General features: G+C 34.2%; 1 protein-coding gene across 2 annotated transcripts in view; it reads right to left on the bottom strand.

Annotated features, from left to right (window-relative positions):
- Nucleotides 1-21,830, bottom strand: part of COL4A5 (collagen, type IV, alpha 5) — a 304,873-nt gene that overhangs the window by 173,935 nt on the left and 109,108 nt on the right. For both annotated transcript variants that reach the window (XM_011951663.1, XM_011951664.1), the window contains exon 2: nucleotides 11,463-11,522. In XM_011951663.1, coding sequence (XP_011807053.1) covers nucleotides 11,463-11,522 — 60 coding nt within the window. The remainder of the gene's footprint in view (nucleotides 1-11,462; nucleotides 11,523-21,830) is intronic.

Here is a 21,830-nt window from a genome sequence, read left to right as displayed (position 1 = left end):
GTACAAAGGTTACTAAGTAGAAACTATAGAAGCCTTGAGCGAGGATGTGGTGGGGGTGGGATCCTCTGTCTAATTCCTAATACATATGGTAGGGAAGGTTGACATTTGTTGTTGCCTACTCTAACTACTGTAACACAAACAGAAAATGGCTATTTCTAAAGGTCAAACTTAAAAATAAAAACTGGTTTATGCTGCCTGCCCATATTTGCATAAAAATATCATTCTTATTTTCCTTTGTGGAATAATATTTCTCTCCCTCTGCCTATCCTTTAAATACTGATATTATACTGGATTCCTTTTTTGACCTTCTCTCTCTTTACCTGGGAATCTAAAATACCAACTCTTTTTCCTAAAAAACTAGGCTCTCATAGGCAACTGTCTCAAACATCTCCACTTGAATGCATACAGGCACCTAAAACTCAATGACAATAATAATAGCTAACATGTATTTCATGTTTTCTATATGACAAATAATTACTCTAAACTCTTTCCATGTTTTATCTTATTTAATACCCTCAATGTTAATATGAGGTAGACACTATTTTTCCATTTTATATATGAAGAATCAGGACAACGAAAAATTTTGTAATTTTCCTAAGAACAAACTTTATATAAACAACATTGAATTCATGTTCTACTGTCTTCTCCATTCCAGGAAATAGCAACAACCCAACTACCTCAGCCAGAAATTTGTAATAACTTTGACTCCCCTCACATTACTACTTCATCTATTCAATTATGTCTTCTTCAACTTTGTATTCTAAGTGACCAACAAATACTCAGTAAATTCTCATTCAATGAATAAACTTCCTTAATGGATTAAATAAAATATATGGCATATGCTTTTGTCAAAAATTAAAAACACATAAGATTTAGGGCTAGGGGAAATTATACAAAGGACAACTTTTAGTGATCCTTTGGCTGGTTTATATATCATAAGCTAGTATTAAGAAGGATAAAAATCTGATGTACTGAGAAGTAGACTAGTTTGTGAGTTAAAGGCTTCCATAAAAGTGTTACTATTTTTAGGAAGCGCACTTTATAATGACAATAAGAAGTTGTATAATCATGCAACTTTAAAATAAAAAAGTATTTTAAGAATAGTTTCCCAAGGAAGAAAAAATTAACCAGGAATATATTAGAATTCTGAGGATAGGAAAAATACAAAATAGGACAAACTGCTATAATAATAATTGAGATTAAAATTATTTCAGATTATAATGTAAAAATGCAGAAATTATATGAACATATTTATATGAACATATGGACAAGGCAAGACCCTTAATCAACAAATGAGATGATAATTTAATTAAGCAATGCAATTATAGGCAATTTGGTTCTCTTTTTTGCATAATGTCTATTTTGTTTTTGTAGTTATGTAGCACTAGAAATATCTGATGTATTACAATTGGTAGAACAAGTAAATAGAACTTTGGCAACTGCCAAAATTGAGATACTCTAAATCAGCTATAAAACTTTAGGTTGCATTAGAACCACTTGGAGACCTTATTAAAACACACATTATCTGGCCCTGACACCAGTTAGATTGAGTAGGTCAGCTGCAGAGCTTGAGATTTTGCATTCCTAACCAGCTCCCAGTAAATGCTGATGCCACTGACAGAGGCACACTTGGTTTGTCTGTTTGTCTGATACAGACAACAATGTCTGATTGTGACACAGATTTTACATTGTCAACTGGTTAACTTGATCTCATCAGGGGTCTAACAAGTCTTCTTTGTTTAGCAATGTGCACTTGGACACATTCTTTCAGGGAAATCTAGATGTTTTATTTCTATGTTAAAAACGTATTTTTTCAAAGCAGTTTTACTGAAGTATAATTAACATAGAATAAATCATACACATGTAGAGTATACTATTTTAAAAGTTTGGGGTTTTTTTTTTTTGTTTTGGGGGGTGGTTATTTGAGACAGGATCTCACCTTGTTGCACAGGCTGGAGTGCTGTGGCACAAACACAGCTCACTGCAGCCTAGACCTCCTGGGCTCAGGTGATCCTCCCAGCTCAGCCTCTCTGAGTAGCTGGAACTACAAGTGTGTGCCACCATGCCCAGCCAATTTTTATATCTTTTGTAGAGACAGGGTTTCACCATGTTACCCAGGTTGGTATCAAACTCCTGGGCTCAAGCGATCCACCTGCCTCAGCCTCTCAAAGTGCTGGGATTACAGGTGTCAGCCACCATGCCTGGCCAAAAGTTTTGACACATATACACACCAGTGAAACTGATTTGGCTCTGGATTCTCACCCAAATCTCATCTCGAGTTGTATACCACATAATCCCCAAGTGTTGAGGGAGGAACCTGGTGGGAGATGACTGGATCATGGAGCCAGTTTCCCCAACACTGTACTCCTGATAGTGAGTGGGTTCTCACAAGATCTGATGGTTTTGTAATGGGCTCTTCCCTCTTTGCTCCTCACTCACTCTTCTCTCTCCCGCTGCCTTGTGAAGAAGGTGCCCACTTCCCCTAAGCCTTCTGCCATGACTGTAAGTTTCCTGAGGTCACCCAGCCATGCGGAACTGTGAGTCAATTAAACTTCCTTTGTTTATAAATTACCCAGTCTTGAGTATTTCTTTATAGCAGCGCAAAGATGGACTAATACAGAAACCATTACCACAATCAAAAAAATGAGCATAGCCAATCCATTACAAAAGCTTCTTTGTGCCCATATCTTCCTTATTCCTATACCCATCTCCCTACTCCTACCCACCCCAGACCATGAGAGATCTGCTTTCTGTCACTGTTGATTAATTTGCATTTTCTAGAATTTTATATAAATAGAATTATAAAGAATGTACTCTTTTTGTCTAACTTTTCACTCAGCATAATTACTTGGAGATTCAAACTTGTTGTGGTGAATATCAGTAATTCATTACTGTTTATTGTTGAGTAGTATTCCATTGTAGAGATATACTGCAATGTGTTGATTCATTTACCTGTTGACGGGAAGTTGAGTTGTTTCCTGTTTCTGGCTATTACAAATAAAGCTACTATGAATATTCATGTACAAGATTTATACAGGCATATGCTTTGATGTCTCATGGGTAAATGTTTAGGAATCAACAGGGTCATATAATAGGTGTTTAACATTTTATGAAATTGCCAAACTTTGTAGACCATTTTCCACTTATACCAATAATCTATAATTGTTCCAGTTGCTTCCACATTCTCATCTATACTTGCTTTGGCTAAAAGTTATTATTAGATATTCTAATAGGTTTATGGTTGTATCTCATTGTGGTTTTCTCTTGCATTTCCCTAATTAACAATGTTAAGCATCTTTTCATGTATCTATTTGCCATCTATATATTTGCTTTTATTAAGTATCAAAATATTCTTCCAATTTGTTTATAATTAAATTTTATTTGGAGCTGTTTGTTTTATTATTAAATTTTTAGAGTTCTTTATATATTCTGGATACAAGTCTTTTATCAGATATGTAATTTGCAAATATTATTTTTCCTGGACTGTGGATTATCTTTTTATTCTTTTAACAATACTTTTAGTGGAGAACAAGTTATTACTTTTGAGGAAATACAACTTAACAGTATTTTCTTTGGTGGATCGTGTTTTTGATGTCACATCTAAGAAATATCTGCCTAACCCAAAGCCACAAGGATTTTCTCCTTTGTTTCCTCCTTAAAGACTTTAAGATTTAGATTTTTTTTTTTTTTTTTTTTTTTTTTTTTTTTTTTTTTAGATGGAGTCTCGCTCTGTCACCCAGGCTGGAGTGCTGTGGCCGGATCTCAGCTCACTGCAAGCTCCGCCTCCCGGGTTCACGCCATTCTCCTGCCTCAGCCTCCCGGGTAGCTGGGACTACAGGCGCCGCCACCTCGCCCGGCTAGTGTTTTGTAGTTTTTAGTAGAGACGGGGTTTCACCGTGTTAGCCAGGATGGTCTCGATCTCCTGACCTTGTGATCCGCCCGTCTCGGCCTCCCAAAGTGCTGGGATTACAGGCTTGAGCCACCGCGCCCGGCCAGATTTAGATTTTATATTTAGGTTTATGATGCATTTTGAGTTAACTTTTATATGAAGTGTGAGTTATTTTTGTGCATATGCATATGCAACCCTTCCAGGACTATTTATTGAAAAGACTTTCTCCACTGTCTTTGCATTTTTGTCAAAAAAAAGATTAACTATTTACCTGTGAGTCTCTATTATGTCCCATTCATCTATACGTCTATCATTTGGCCAATAGCACACTATCTTGTTTACTGTGGTTTTATACTAAGTCTTGGAATTGTGTACTGTAAATCCTCCAACACTGTTTTTTATAAATGCTGTATTTGCATTTCCATGTAAATCTTAGGATCAGCTTGTTAAATTTGTAGCCCCTGAAATTCACAAGAATCTTGATTGGAGTTGCACTGAATCTATAGATAAATTGGGGCCAATTGTCATCTTAACAATATTGAGTCTTCCAATTCATGAATATGATATATATCTCCATTTATTTAGGTCTTCTTTTATTTCTCACAGCAATATTTTTGTAGTTTTCAGGGTATGAGACTTGCACATTTTTGTCTGATTTATTCCTAAGTATCTCAAATTTTTTATGTTATTTTAAATAGCACTATTATAATCCCAATTTACTACTTTTCATTGTTAGACTATGGACATATGACTGATTTTTTCTCAAATGTTCATAACAGCTTTATTCATAATATTCCCAAATTGGAAAAGAAAAACAAAAACAGATGTCTTTTAATGGATGAATGGTTAAACAAACTTTGGCAGATCCATACCATGGAATACTAAGCAATAAAAAGGAAATAACTATTGATACATGCAGTAACTTGGATGGTTCTCAAAGGAATTATGCAAAGTGACAAAAGCCAGTCTTACAAAGGCACGTACTTTATGATTCCACTTGTATAACAGTTCTTTTTTACCTGCTTTTAGGTTTAGGGGATACAGGTGCAGGTTTGTTACATGGGTAAATTGCATGTCACTGAGTTTTGGAATACAAATGATCCCATCACCCAAGTAGTGAGTGTCATACCTGATAGGCAGTTTTTCAGCAGTCTCCTGCTTATCTTCCCCCACTAGTAGTCTCCAGTGTCTATTGCTACCATCTTTATTTCCATGTGTACTCAGTATTTAGGGCCCACTTATAAGTGAGAACATGTGGTATTTGGTTTTCTGTTCCTGCGTTAATTAGCTAAGAATAATGCTTCCAGTTGCATCCATGCTGCTGCAAAGGACATGACTTTATTCTTTTTTATGGCTGCATACTGTTTCATGGTGTATATGTAGCACATTTTCTTTAGTCCACCACTGATAGGCATCTAGGTTGATTCCATCTTTGCTATTGTGAATAGTGCTGTGATGAGCATATGAATGCATGTGTCTCTTCTGTAGAACAGCTGCTTTTCCTTTGGGTATACACCTAGTACTGAGATTGCTAGGTTGAATGGAAATTCTGTTTTAAGTTCTTTAAAAAATCTCCAAACTGCTTTCTATAGAGGCTGAACTGATTAAAGAATCTCCAAACTGATATCTACGGTGGCTGAACTAATTCAAATTTACACCAACAATGTATAAGAATTCTCTTTTCTCTGCAACCTCACCAACATCTGTTATTTTTTTAACTTTTTAATAATAGTCATTTTAACTGAGATAATGGTATCTCATTATGACTTTAATTTGCATTTCTCTGATGATTAGTGACATTGAGAATTTTTTCACATATTTGTTGCCCATATGTATGTCTTCTTTTGAGAAGTATGTGTTCATGTCCTTTGCCCATTTTAGAAATTTTTTTTTTTTTTTGCTTGCTGAATTGTTTCAGTTCCTTATAGATTCTGGACATTAGACCTTTGTTGGATGCATAGTTTGTAAATATTTTTGCCCATTCTGTAGGCTGTCGGTTTACTCTGTTGATAGTTTCTTTTGCTATATTCTTTTGTTTATTTTGTTATTTTGCTCTTTAGTTTAATTAGGTCACACTTGTCAATTTTTGTTTTTGTTGAACTTGCTTTGGGGAACTTAGTCATAAATTATTTCCCAAGAACAATGTCTAGAATGGTATTTCCTACGTTTTCTTCTAGGATTTTTATAGTTTGAGGTCTTACACGTCAGTATTTAATCCATCTTGAGTTAATTTTTGTATATGGTGAAAGGCAGGGGTCCGATTTCATTCTTCTACATATGGCTAGTCAGTAATCACAGCACCATTTATTGAATAGGGAATTGTTTCCTCATTGCTCATAAAACTGATTTTTCTTTACTGATCTTAGTTTGTTGGTTTTGTTTATTCTGTGATCTTTCTAAACTCACTTATAAGTTTTAGGAGTATTTTAGCATATGTCATAACATTTTCTCCATTGACAAATCATATCGTCATCAAAAAAACAAAAAATACATATCTTCCTTTTCAATCTGGATACTTTTTCGCTTCTTTTTCTTGTCTTACTGTACTGGCAATGTTGAATAGAAATGGTGAGAGCAGATGTTCCTGAAGTTAGGAGAAAGGAACTCAGTCTTTCTCCATTGAGTATAATTTTAGCTTTAGGGATTTGGCATATGCCCTTTACGGTTGAAGAAATCTTTTCTACTCCTAGTTTACTGAGTAATTTTAATTAGAAATGGATGTTGAATTTTGTTAAATGCATTCTTTGTATCTATTAAGATAATTATATGGGGGTTTATATATTTACGCTCTAAATTTTGTTTTGGTCTTAATATAGTGAATCACAATTTTTGATTTTCAAATGTTAAACCAAACATGGATTCCTGGCATAAATGCCACTTGGTCACAGCCTGTCATCCACTTTATATGTTGTTGGGTCTGATCTGCTAAAATTTTAAGAATTTCTGTATCTATGCTCACGAGGGATACTGATCTGTGGTTTTCTGTTTCTGTAATTTTGTCATCGTTTCGTTTTGGTATCAGGGCCATGCTTGCTTCACAAAATTAACTGGAGGGCATTCAATATCCCTCTGTTTTTTGAATAAGTTTATGCAAGACTGACACTGTTACTTGCAAAAATGTTTCACAGAATTCATCAGTAAACTCTTCTGGAACAGGAATTCTTAGTTGGAAGGGTTGATAATTCAACTTCCTTAGCATATATAGGGCTATTTATATTTTGCTTCCTTCATTCTACACGCATTCTCACTCACACATTAAATTTGTTTTTGTTTTTGGTAATGTATGTTTCTTAAGGAATTTGTCCATTTCCCCTAAGCTGTCAAATTTATTGTTATAAAGTGATTTATGATAGTCCCTTATTGATCTTTTAATGACTGTAGGGTCATTCCTGATATGGGTAATTTGTGTTTTCTATTTTCTTATCATCTTTTGTGCCATCAATTACCAACTTTTGACTGTGTTTTCTATTTTTCTCCAGTTAATATATTGCTACTTTTGTCTTTATTATTTCCTTCATTATCTTAAATTTAATTTGCTTGTCCTTTTCTAGCTTCTTAAGTGAGAAACGTAGGTCGCCAATGTTAAATCTTTCTTCTTTTCTAACATAGACATTTAAATCTATTTCCCACGTATGCCCTGCTTTAATCCCATTCCAAAATTTTTCGTTTTCAACAATATGTAACTAAAATCATTTTCTAATTTTCCTTGATTTCTTCCTTGGTCCAGCAGTTATTTAGAACAGTGCTTTCTAAATTCCAAATTGAAGGAATTTTCTACAAATATTATTATTATTTATTTCTTACTCATTCCATTGTGATAAGAGAATATACTGATATTTTTAATCTTTTGGTATTTAGAGGGTCTCATTTTGTGACCTATCTCATAGTCTACACTGGTGAAAATTCCATGGCTCTTGAAAAAAATTATATTCTGTAGTTGTTTGATATAGGGCTCTTTATATGTCAGTAAAGCCTAAGTTGTTAAGAGTGGAACAACTGAAATAGGAGTGTTAGAATCACAACTGTGATTGTGGATTTGTCTATTTCTCCCTTTAATTCTGTCAGTTTTGGCTTCATGTATTTTGAATATCTGTTATTACACTTGAAACAGTGCTTTGTGTTAAATAAATAGAGGAAAAAAGATACAATCTTCTTATATTTACCATATTTACACCATTTCTATTACTTTCCATTCCCTCCTAAAAATTCACACATCCATCTAGTGAGAGTTCCCCTTAGCCTGAAGAAATTTCTTTATATTTATTTTAATGCAAGCCTCTTCATGAATAATTCCCTATTTTTATTATGAGAAAATGTCTTAAATTTGCCTTTATTTTTGAAGTATATTTTCATTGTATATAATAATTGAGCTTGCAAATTTTTTACCTCTCCAACGATGTTCTCACATTGCTGTACGTTATCCAATCTTTTTGATGAGAAGTCTGTCATCATTCATATAATTGTTCTACTATACACAGTGTAAATTTTTCTCTAGATTTTTTCAAGATTTTCTTTCAATCTCTATTTTTTCAGTAGTTTCATTATGATGGGCCTAGGTATAGTTTTCTTCATTTTTATTTTGCTTGAGGTTTGCTGGACTTCTTATATCTTTAAATTTATATTTTTCACCAAGCGTGGAGAATTCTTGCCATTCTTAGTGTCCCATAATTTATTTTTCTTTTCCTTTTTTTTTTTTTTTTGAGATGGAGTCTTGCTCTGCTGCCCAGGCTGGAGTGCAATGGCCGGATCTTAGCTCACTGCAAGCCCCGCCTCCTGGGTTTACGCCATTCTCCTGCCTCAGCCTCCCGAGTAGCTGGGACTACAGGCGCCCGCCACGTCGCCCGGCTAATTTTTTGTATTTTTTAGTAGAGACGGGGTTTCACCGTGTTAGCCAGGATGGTCTCGATCTCCTGACCTCGTGATCCGCCCGTCTCGGCCTCCCAAAGTGCTGGGATTACAGGCTTGAGCCACCGCGCCCGGCCCCATAATTTATTTTTCTTTTTGCTTTCCTGTTCTTTCTCTCCTGTCCTAGAGGACTCCATTTATCTTTGTATTAGACCATTTGACACTGTCACAGAGGTCACTGGGGTCCTATTCTGTGTTTTTGGTTTTGTTTTGTTTTTTTTCTTCAGTGCTCTTCAGATTGAGTTGTTTCTTCTGACTTATCTTTAAGATTACTGACTATTTCTTCTGCCATCTCCATTCTATTGTTAAGCCCATCTGGTGAATTGTTTTTTCTTATATTCTGCTTTGAAAATATAAATTTTCCTTTTTAAAATACAGTTTCCATTACTCTGTTGTGATTCCTTATTTGGTCACCCATTATGAGGAGATTTTCCTTTTCTATTTTCTGCTTTAAATCATAGTCTACAAATTCCAACATCTGTGTTAGCTCAGGGTTGGTTTTCATTGATTGGTCTTTTTCTTGAAGTAGATCACTTTTACTTGGTAAGTTTTAATTGCATACTGGACATTGTAGGTAATATGGAGAGATTCTGGATTCTCTTAACTTCCTCTGAAGAGTATTGATTAAACTTCTATTTTAAGAAATAGCATAGTTAACTCAGCTGAACTTGAACTTAAAACTCCATTCTCCTTTCAACGGACAATGGTTAAATCTATGCTCAGTTTTGCAGACTTCCAGCTGCTCCTTTTTGCAGGGTTGTACGAACCTTCCTCTATAACTATAAACTTCAGGATTCAAGCAAGAATTTGGATGGAATCTATAAGCAATTTTTTTAGCTCTTTCCAATGTGTTTCCCTACATTCCAGTATATCCCCCTTCACTTTCCAGCCATTCTGACATCCTCAACTCTGTCTGCTGACTCAAGTCAGTAAGACCATGGGTTTTTGTCTGGGTTTTAGCCATCCTTTGCCATGCAGACTAAGGGCTATACTCAGGGGAAAAGCCATATAAATGCAAACATGCCCAGTGTATTTCCTTTCTTTCAAGTGCAGAGTCCTCTTTTTCCTTTGGTTATTTTCTTGTACTATCAAATAGCTATTACATTTTGTCCAGAGTATTCCATTCTTATCTCAAGAACAGTTAATCTGATAAACATCACTCTACTATTATATGAAGTTAATCCCTCTTGGTATTTTCACCAATACAGAAAGCACCCTTACTGCAAAACTACTCCCATCAAACTAATGATACTCAAATAGGTGTTCTGCAGAAGACTATCCAATTAATATTAACAGCTGCTCTGTTAGGGGAAAAGTCTATATAACATGGTCAAATGCGGCTTGGAAATGTAGCATTACAAAACAAACAAGTAGGTTTCTTTGATCCAGAACTTACAAGAATGTCTAATATGCTAACGTACCTTCTATACCTCTAAGTAGATTATGCTCTAGAGATACTGTCCTAAACTGCTTCATATATAATTAGCAACATTCACTCATTCATTAAAAAATATTGAGCCCCAAAGAGTGGAGACTAGAGTATGACCCCATCTCCTAGTATAACTCTCTTTAGACTATAATTCACTGTCCCTTTTTTATTTTATAATATTAATGTCATTCACTGACTTACAGTGGTTAGGCTTATGCTATATAATCTTCATCAATACTTACTTGGTAATCATAGTATCTGTACAATAGGAGATACTGCTGTGGAAAAGGTAAGATAGAAATAAACATTCAGCTGGGCATGGTGGCTCACACCTGGAATCCCCTGCCAAGGCGGGTAGATCACTTGAGGCCAGGAGATCGAGACCAGCCTGGCCAACATGGCGAAACCCCATCTCCACCAAAAATACAAAAATAAGCCAGGCATGGTGGTGCATGCCTGTGATCCCAGCCACTTGGGAGGCTGAGGCACAAGAACTGCTTGAACCCAGGAGGCGGAGGTTGCAGTGAGCCTTCATTGTGACACTGTACTCCAGCCTGGGTGACAGAGCAAGACCATGTCTCAAAAAAAAAAAAAAAAAAAGATGTTCATCTATTATTAACCTGCATAGATAAAAATACATGAAATTGCCTAGTATCTGGCAGAGATTAGTAGCTTGATAAATGTTTAGTTTCCTTCTTAAGTGTTTTTCCCCCATCTTTGCCTATTAAGTAAGTCAGTGCCTTCAGTAAGACCAATCAGAGTTTGGCAGATTATAGCTCTCAGGCTAAATGCAGATACTAAAGGACCCCAACACTTACCCAAAGGTAGCCACTGGGCTAGGGTTTCTGCACTATTGTCCCTTCTGTGGTTGCCAGAAATATGTTACTGGAAAGGGGTCCTGATCCAGACCCCAAGAGGCTTATGTTCTAAGATCCAAGAGCTAAGAATGTTTCTTGTCACTTTTAAAGGTCTATTTATATAAAGGAGTTAAGAATATGTGACAGAAACTGATGTGTCCCATAAATCCTAAAATGTTTGCTATATGGCATTTTACAGAAAATCTTTGCTGACCCTAAGATATAATCTAATCTTTATAAGCTCTCTAAAATAAGCAGTACAATAGGATTCATTTCACTTACTTAAGTACTGAGATAGAAGCCCTGTTTTTTAAAAAATATTTATTAAAAACATTAGTTTACTGGCTTTACTAAATTTTCAAATGCCAATCTCAGACCTCACCTTTTCCCCTTTTACGCCACTGCAGTCACACTTTGATCCTGGAGAACACCCATAGCAAGCCTATAAGGAAGAGAAAGAGGGAAAAAATCATTAAATATGAACCCAAAAATCACACTCTGACTTACGGTGCAACTGAAATCAACAATCCAAACTTGTAAGATAAATACCAGAAAAATATCTGAAAATATATATCAAATTGTAAATAACAGTTACCTCTCAGGAAGCTTGCACCTTTTATTATATACACTTCTGTCTGAACTTTTCAAAATGAGCAAACACAATTTTTATAATTTTAAAGTGAAAAATATCATTTTACAAGATGTTAAAAATGAGATCTCTCAATAAAGGCTAAAGATGGAAAGCGACACCATCTTCTACTTACAACAGCAAAAACCCATGCACATATATTCACATATAAAGTATAGACATACATTTCAAAGTTAATTATTCTTACATTAACAGCCATTTGGGGTTATCACTACCCTTTACCTCTTCATTAATGCATGAGTGTTGACAGTATGCACAATCTAAAATATGTTAAAAATGGAAAAGAAATTCATACAACTTCCTTGTAATATGGTTTGCCAAATGTCCAAACTCTCAGGAACTCTCCTTTTTTTCTTCTAACATTGCTTGTAAGAAATTACCTCTCACTCTATATTAGCAGTGACCTTGGCAACTAGACAACAATGCCTACCACTTCAAGTCACTTGTTTCTCTCCATTCATGAGCAATCATGGAGCATAAAATATATAACACTATCTTTTACCACCTTCCTTTCTTTTCTTTGCTCCTACCCCTTCATCACTAATAATAGCTCAGTCTCTAACAGCTTTACCATAAATGCTGCTCCCACAGTCTAGATGTTCTAAATAGGCATTCAATCATATTAGGAATTGAGGTCCTCAAGCCAGAAAAATATCCTCCTCTAAAATAGAAAACTTATAGAGGAAAAGAATACAGTATGTGACTTCTGCCATTCAGAAATATCCTTTACTCTTAGAAAATGAACTGCTTGGAAAAACAAGTTAGTTTAATATACATGGATAGCTTAGTATTTATTTGCAAGGAGGTGGCATTCTTTTCATCAGATAGATATCAGACTGAGTTACTGAAACCTTTATGTAATATAAATACCAAATAATGACCATCAACTTTGAGGGCCTTTGATATAAAATACCTTAGCCTGTTGCTCAACATTTCATGATTTCCTTTACTCTAGTCACTACCGAAATACCCTCCTCAGCCCTTTTGAAAGTACTGACCTTATCCTTCTGGTCAGAACTCCTAACTAACTCAGCTGCAACTAGACGTCACCTTCATGCGGAAACTTCTTTTCCTGATTATAAGAGCAAACTACAATGGCTTGATGTTGGAGTGATCTCTCATTCACACTACAAGAGGCTGCTCCAGTGAAAGTTGTGCTCCTGACACGTCAAACAGAAAGTCTGTTATGCAGCTATTATTTATTATTCATAGATGTTTGGGGATTATATACTGATTTTAGTATTTTATGCTAACTACACTACAGATTAAATAGGATTATTCAGACTTATTCATCAAACATGAACTGAATATTACTAGAGGCCAGAACAATTTTTAGGCACTAGACTTCTAAGATGAATAACACACAGCTCCCTCCAATATATGTAACTAATTCAAGAAATACTTATTGATCACCTGTTATGTGACAGCCACTATGTTATGTTAGGTGCAGGTAGAAGTATAAAGTACATCATTGCTCTCTAGTGGGAAGGATGACCCCATCTACAAAAAGTTATATTACAATGTGCAGGAAACAGAGGTTAATTAAAAATATATAATATTTTTGTGCAAACATAAATTTTAAGTTCCAGACTACGGATTTTATAAAATTTAGAAGATATCGTTTCACAAGAAGATACTGATTCACAAGTTCACAAGACAGTAACTGTCAATGGTCATACTCCCTGAATTAGATTGTGCATGTTGTCAACACTCATGCATTAATGGAGAGGTAAAGAGTAGTGGTAACCTCAAATGGCTGTTAATGTAAGAATAATTAACATCTGACATTGAAATGCATGTCTGAACTTTGTATGTAAATATATGTGCATGGGTTTTGTTGTTGTGAGTAGAAGGCAGTGTAGCTTTCCATCTTCAGCCTTTATTGAGAGATCTTCCTTGTTTAAATACAAATTAAGCTCCTAAAAATAATGCAAAACAATAGTCTGACAGAATTCCATTGATATGAACAAGATTCTATGTGGCCTTTCTTTATAATTGCACTTTGACTTCTGAATATCCAACAATGGCCCCTAACTCCTAATACAATTTATAAACAAGAAAAGCCTTAAATACTCTTGCATGTCATTTTACAAGTAATTTTACGTAATTTTTTGCAATTTTTTATTAATCAACATGTAGCTTTACTTTAGAAAGAACACAGATTTAAATAGTTGGGAATTATAGATAAATGTGCTTAAATGCAATTTAAAAATTTAATTTATATTCTATTTATTCCACCTAAGTTATGAGAATTACTCTGGTACTCACAGGTTAAAACAAAGCAGGCAATTGTAATACGCACACCAACCACTAGATGCCACTTTCTATACAGTTATAACAGTGGCGCCAACAAGAAGATAGTCCCAGTTTGACATCTGGTTAATGGAACAACTTGGTTTTTTTTTTTTTTTTTTTTACCAACATCTATTAATACTGATTAGGTGTCTAATAAACACAAACACAGTAATAGTTCTATGAGTTGTACAAAAGTAGATGTAGGTGCTGCCTTTAAGGAACTTCCAATCTAGGTTTTTTGTTTTTTGTTTTTTTAAGTAACTAGGTATTTTATTTTTTAAGTAACTAGGTATTTTCAGGACATATGAAAAGAATATCAAAATACAATGGAATAATGATACAGCAGTATATCATAAGTTTACTTCAGCAGTTGAATCATTTGACCACGGGCAAATCATTTCCATACTCTTGGGCTATTTTCTCATTTGTAAAATGGCATACATAGACAGTATGATTTCCTTAGGTAGCTTCCAGATTTCACTGTCTGTGATTCTATAGGATTTGCCATGTAAAAATGAGTGTTATAGTCAATAATTGCTATCAAAGTTAAGAAAAATAGTTCCCTTGAGCCTGAAAGTATTGACAAAGGCTCTGTGGAGAAAGTGAATACATGGACTTCAACTTGGAAGGATAGACAGAAAGATACCCAGAGGAAAAATTGCCATGCTAAGCATGATTAAAATATAAAATTGATTAGGGCAAAGAGGTAAAATGAACATTAAGTACCTCTGTCTAAAAGGCTTTCTAAGTTCGTATGAAAAAAACTAGTTCTTCAAAATCACTGAAGATGAAAGAAGCAAGAAAATGATGCAACTATAATAATATTTAAAATTTTTATTGCGGGAGAAAGTAATAAATGAGTAAGGAAAGTTTTATATTATCACACACTAAAACACATCAGAAAACTGCAATAATTAAAATAGTACGGTATTCACTTAACAAAAATAGGAAGGCCAGAAACAGATCTGCACATACATGCACGCGTGCACACACACGCACACAACTACTATATGATAAAAGTCGACATGTCAAATAGATGTGAAAACAATGAATTTTTCAACATATGGTGCTAGAATAAATATAAAAAATAATAAATTTAGATCTCATGCTGCTACAATTAAAACACCAGATGTTAGACTTAAAAGTACAAATAAAAACAAATTCTGTATGAATTAGGGTCACCTAAAGAACCTCACAAAAATTCACATACCAGCAACCCATCCTAAAGATTCTTCCAGTAAGCCTGAAGTTGAATAGCAGAATCTGAAATTTTAATGAACATCTCTAAGTGATTTTGATTCAGGTGTTCCAAGGAGACACATACTACAAAACAATGGCAGAGAGAAATAAGAAATATTCCAATAATGTGGCTAGTTAGGTATCCAGACTGAAATGCTTACTTTAAAAAAATGCTTGGAAAAAAGTAAAAAATTCTTCCTAAAAGCATCAAAGGGAAGCATAATAGGATTTATCAAATCAAAATCTAGGGAAAACCAAAAAATGAACTGACCAATGAAACTACTTTTTCCCGGAGGGTATCTGCCAAACTTGGATAATTTTCAGGTTTTGTTTTATAATTTCTTTTAGTGTAAGGGTGTACCATGTACATAATAAATGTACCTCACAATCCCACACCTGGGAAGTGGAAGAAAAGATATCTTTGTGCTTAGCAGAGAAGTACAGGAAAAAAAATCCTTAAAAAACTCACCACAAACTGGCCAGATTTGCAATCCAAATTAGCATTACCTGAGTGGACTCTGACTGCATTGACCTTCTAGAGGCTGGGCAAAAATACATACAAGTTCTACATAGAAAAAACATGCCTTCATAGTAAACTTCAAATAATTCAAATGCATCATTTTTTAAAGGAAGATGAGATTTCCTAATTAAAAACCATTAGGCATACAAGAAAAAAAATGCCATAAGCAAAAACCAAAAGAAACATATGACAACAGAAAGTACTCACTAAATATTTCAGATATTGGAATTATCAAATAAAAAATATATAATAACTATCTTTACAATTATAAAAGAATTTTTCTAACTTAAAAATAATAAAGGGAGCAAGCAATTGTATGAAAATGACATAGCTTAATTGAAATAAAATATACATTCTAGAAGTAAAAGCCATAGTAATTGAAATTTAAAACTCAAAGGATGGCCTTCACAACAGACTACATAGAGCTGAAGACAGAATAAAGTTAAAATACTTAGTAAAGCTAAAAAAAATTATATATAATGTGGCATAGAGATAAAACATGGAAACTGAAATAATCATTAAGAGACATGGAAGAAAGAGCGAGGAAGGATAACACAAAGGAAATTGGGATTATAGAAGAGGAGAGAGAGGGAATAAAGACAATACTAAAGAGACAATGGCTGAGATTCCTCAAGAAAAATCTACACATATTTGTGATTCAAGAAACCAAACAGATCCAATGGTATAAAAATAAAACCTGAAACTAGGTGCAGCAGAACATAACTGCATAACATAAAAGTAAAGGCAAGGCCTTAAAAGCATCAAAAAAGACAAGACAGACTGCCTTCAAGAGAGAGAAAATTAATTTACAGATTAGATCTCAGAAGCAATAATCAAAGCCATAACACCACGAAATGACATATTTAATATGCTAAGAACCCAGTTCTCTTCATCCACCCCATCCCTGCCACTTACCCTTCCCGGTCTCTGTTCTCTGTCTTTCCACTCTCTACCTCCATGTGGTCAACTTTTTTAGCTCCCACATACAAGTGAGAACATGCAGTATTTGTCTATCTGTGGCTGGCTTATTTCACTTAAGAGAATGACATCGAGTTCCATCCATGTTGCTGCAAATGACATGATTTCACTAGTTTTTATGGCTAAGTAGTATTCCATTCTGTATATGTACCACATTTTCTTTATCCATTCACCTGCTGATAAACACTTAGGTTAATTGCATATTTTTTGATTATGAATACTGCTGCAGTAAACAGGCAAGTGTAGGTATCTCTTTGATATATTGATTTCTTTACCTTTGGATAGATACCCAGTAGTGGATTGCTGGGTTGTATGGTGATTCTATGTTTAGTGTTTTTTTTTTTTTCTTTCTTTCTCTTTCTCTTTTTTTTTTAATCTCCATACAGTTTTCTGGTGGCTATACTAGATTATGTTCACAACAGCATATAAGAGTTCCCTTTTCCTTTTATCCTTGCCAACGTCTGTTGTTTTTGTCTTTTTATTAATAGCCATTTTGAATGGGATGAGATTGGTTTTCATTTGCATTTCTCTGATGATTAGCAACGTTGAGCATTTTACATATACCATTTGTATGTCTTATTTTGAGAAATGTCTGTTCAGGTCCTTTGCGCACTTTAAATGGGATTAATTGGAGTTTTGTTTTGTTTTGTTTTTTTCCTGTTGTTTGAGTTCCTTTTATATTCTCAATATTAGTCCCCTGTCAGATAAATACTTTGCAAAAATTTTCTACCATTCAACAAGTTGCTTATTCCCTCTGTTGATTGTTTCATTTGCTGTTCAGAAGCTTTTTATTTAATATAGCCCCATTTGTCTATTTTTGCTTTTGTTGCCTGTGCTTTTGAGGTCTTAGTCAAATTATTTGCCTAGACCAATGTCCAAGAGAGTTTTGTCCTGGATTTTCTTCTAGTAGTTTTATACTTTCAGGTCTCATATTTACATAAAATGTTTGCTTGTTGAATTGCTTAAGTTCCTTGTAGATTCTGGATATTAGACCTTTTTGGATGCACAGTTCACAAACCATTCTGTAGGTTGTCTGTTTACTCTGTTGATAGTTTCTTTTCCTGTGCAAAAGAAGATTTAAGTCTAATCCATCCTGAGTTAATTTTTGTATATGGTGAGAAATACGGGTCCAGTTTCATTCTTCTACATGTGGCTATCCAATTTTCACAGCACCATTTATTGAAGAGGATTATCTTTCCCAGTGTAAGCTCTTGTCAGCTTTGTTGAAGATCAATTGGCTATGAAGATGTGGCTTTATTTCTGGGTTCTCCATTCTGTTACATTGGTCTATGTTTTCATAACAATATAATGCAGTTTGAGTTACTACAGCCCTGTAATACATTTTGAAGTCAGGAAATGTGATGCCTCCAGCTTTGTGTTTAGGTCAGGGTTGCATTGGCTATTCAGGCTCTTTTTTGGTTTCATGTACGTTTTAGGATTTTTTTTTCCTAATTCTGTGAAAAAATGGCATTGACATTTTGATAGGGATTATGTTGAATGTACAGATTCCTTTAGGCGATATGATCATTTTAACAATATTAATTCTTCTGATCCATGAGTATAAAATATTTTTCCATTTGTTTGTGTCATCTGCATTTCTTTCATCAGTGTTTTGTAGGTTTCCTTGTAGTATCTATCCTCCTTGGTTCAATTTATTCCTATATATTTTACTTATTTTACCTAATGTAAATGGAATTGATTTCTTTATTTCTTTCCTGGTTAGATCATTATTGATGTATAGAAAGGCTACTGATTTTTGTACATTGATTTTGTATCCTACTTCACTGAATTCATTCTTTAAGTTTCTCTAGATAGATATATCAGTAAAGAGGGGCAATTTGACTTTTCTTTTCCCATTTGGATGCCTTTTTTATTTTTCACTTGCTTGATTGCTGTTACTAGGACCTCCAGTACTATGTTGAATAGGAGTGGTGAAAGTGAGCATCCTTGTCTTGTTCTAGCTTTTAGAGGAAAGGATTTCATCTTTTCTTCATTGAATATGATGTCTGCAGTGGATTTGACCTATATGGCCTTTATTATGTTAAGGTATGTTCCTTCTATGCCTAGTTTGTTGAGAGTTTCAATCATGAAGGGATGTTAAATTTTATCAAATGCCTTCTCTGCATCTATTGAGATGATCAAACTGTTCTGTCTTTCATTCCGTTGATGTAATGTATCACACTTATTGATTTGCAAAGGTTGTGCCTTCCTTGCCATAAATCCCAATGGACCATGTGTATTATATTTTTGAGGTACTGTTGAATTTCATTTGCTAGTTTTTTTTTAATTGTTGTTCAATCTATCTTCACCAGGGATATTTGCCAGCAGTTTCCTTTTTTGGTTGAGTCCTTGTCTGATTTTCATATCAGGGTGATGCTGGCCTTGTGGAACGAATTAGGGAGAATTTCCTACCCTTGGATTTTCTGGAATAGCCTCAGGAGGATTAGTATTATTTCTGTTTTGTATGATTGTTAGAATTTGGCTGTGTATCCATCTGGTCCTAGGCTTTTCTTCGTAGGGAGAATTTTGATTACTGATTCAATCTCACTACTCATTACTGGTCTGTTCAGGTTTTCTATTTCTTCCTGATTCAATCTTGGTAAGTAGTATGTTTCCAGGAATTTATCCATTACTTCTAGGATTACCAGTGTGTCAGCGTATAGTTGTCCATAATAATCTCCGATGATCTTGTGTATTTTTGTGATATCAGTTGTAATGTCTTTTTTTCATTTGTGATTTTATTTGGGTCTTTTCTTGGTTAGACCAGTTAGCAGTTCACAAATTTTGTGTATCTTTTCAAAGAAGCAGCTTTACATTTTATTGATCCCTTATGTTTGTTTTTATAGTCTCTGTTTAGTTCTGCTCTGATCTTTGCTAGTTTTTTTCTTCTGCTAATTTTCAATTTGGTTTGTTCTTGCTTTTCTAGTTCCTTGAGGTGCATTGCTAGATTGTTAAATTTTTATTTTTCGACGTTTTTAATGTAGGCATTTACTGCTATAAACTTCTCTCATCGCACTATTTTTGCTGAATATGTATGCTGTGTTTACATTTTCACTTCAATGCATTTTTAAATTTACATCATAATTTCTTCATTGACCCAGTGGTCATTCAGGAGCATGTTATTTAATTTCCATGTATTGTCAGAGTTTCCAATCTTCATCTTTGTATTGATTTCTAGTTTTATTCCAAAGTGGTCTAAAAAGAAAACTGATATTATTTCATTTTTTAACATTTGTTGATACTTATATGGTGGCTTAACATATGATCTATCCTGGAGAATGGTCCATGTGCTGATGAAAAGGATGTATATCCTTCAGTTGTTGGGTAGAATGTTTTGTAAATATCTGTTAGGTTTATTGGGTCTAAAGCCCTGTTTATATCCAATGTTTCTTTGTTGATTTTCTATCTAGATGATAAATACTGAGAGTGGAATGTTGAAACCCCCACTTTGATTGTATTGTCATCTATTTCTCTCTTTAGAATATCTGCTTTATGAATCTGGATGCTACAGTATGGAGTGCATATATATTTGAAGCTGCTGTATATTCTTGCTGGATTGTTCCATTTATCATTATATAATTACCTTCTTTGTCATTTTTATTTTCAACTGTTCTTGACTTAAATTCTCTTTCATCTGATATAGGTATAGCTATTCCTGCTCACTACTGTTTCCCATTTCTATGGAATATCTTCTTCCATCCCTTTACTTTCAGTCTGTATGTGACTTTACTGCTAGGGTGAGTTTCTTATATGTAGCATAAAGTTGCATCATGTTTTTTAAAAAATTCATTCAGTCATTTAATATATTTTAAGTGGAAAATATAATCCATTTACATTCAAGGTTATTATTAATATGTGAAGCTCTGTTTCTGTAATTTTATTAATGATTTTCTGGTTGTTTTATATATTCTTTGTTTATTTCTTTTTCTCTTTTTAGTTGTTTTTGAGGTTTGGTAGATTGCTATAGTGTTACCACTTGAGTCCTTTCTTTTCCTTCGTCGATTGACTGGTTTACCTGTGAGTTTTATACTTTCATGTTCTTTCATGATCTGAAATATTGTCCTTTTGCTTTCACGTTTAGGACTCACTTCAGCATTTCTTGTAGGGTCAGTCTAGTCATAAAGAATTCCCTCAGCATTTGCTGATCTGTGAAAGATTTTTCATTTCTTCTTCATTGATGAAGGATAATTTTGAGGGATGTAGTACTCTTGGCTGGTAATATTTTTCTTTCAGCACTTTGAATATATTTATCCCCATTCTCTTCTGGCCTATAAGGTTTCTGCTGAGCAATCCACTGTTAGCTTGATAGGGTTTCATTTAGAAGTGACTAGACACTTTTCTCTTACTGTTTTCAGGATTTGCTCTTTATATTTGACTTTAGACATTCTGACTATAATGTGCCATGGAGAAGATTTCTTTGCATTACATCTCCCTAAGGATCACTGAGCCTCCTGCATCTGATTGTGTAAATCTCTCACTAGACTTCGGAAGTTTTCACCTATTTTTTAAATAGGCTTTCTAATCCTTTCTTTGTCTCTTTATCCTTGGGGCTAACAATAATTTTTTTAGATTTGATCAATTTATGTTGTTCCGAATGACACAAAGCTTTGCTCATTCTTTTTAAAATTCTTCTTTCTTTATTTCTACCTGACTGGTTTATTTAAAAAGAACTGACTTCAAGTTTTGAGATTCTTTATTCCGCCTAAACTAGCCTATTCTTGAAGCTTTCAAATGCATTTTGTATTTCTATCAATGAGTTCATCAGTTCCAGAATTTCTATTTGGTTCTTTTCAAAAATACTTATCTCTTTAGTAATATTGTTCATTCTTACCCTTAACTGCGTTTTGATTTCCTTGTATTGTTTTTTGGAATTATCCTATATCTCACCCAGCTTCTTTAATTTCAGTATTTTGAATTCTTTCTCTGGATTTCAAAAGTGTCCTTTTGATTAAAATCTATTGTTGTAGATTATTGTGTTCCTTTGCAAGTGTCATATTTCCTTGCTTTTTCATATTTCTTGTGTCCTTGTGTTGGTAACTGTGCATCTGGTGTAACAATTATTTCTTCCT

The sequence above is a fragment of the Colobus angolensis genome, unplaced genomic scaffold (genome assembly GCF_000951035.1).
Source record: "Colobus angolensis palliatus isolate OR3802 unplaced genomic scaffold, Cang.pa_1.0 Scaffold324, whole genome shotgun sequence".
Classification (NCBI taxonomy): Eukaryota; Metazoa; Chordata; class Mammalia; order Primates; family Cercopithecidae; genus Colobus; species Colobus angolensis.
Note: the sequence above shows the minus strand (reverse complement) of the source record. Positions and strands in the feature narration are given on the sequence as shown.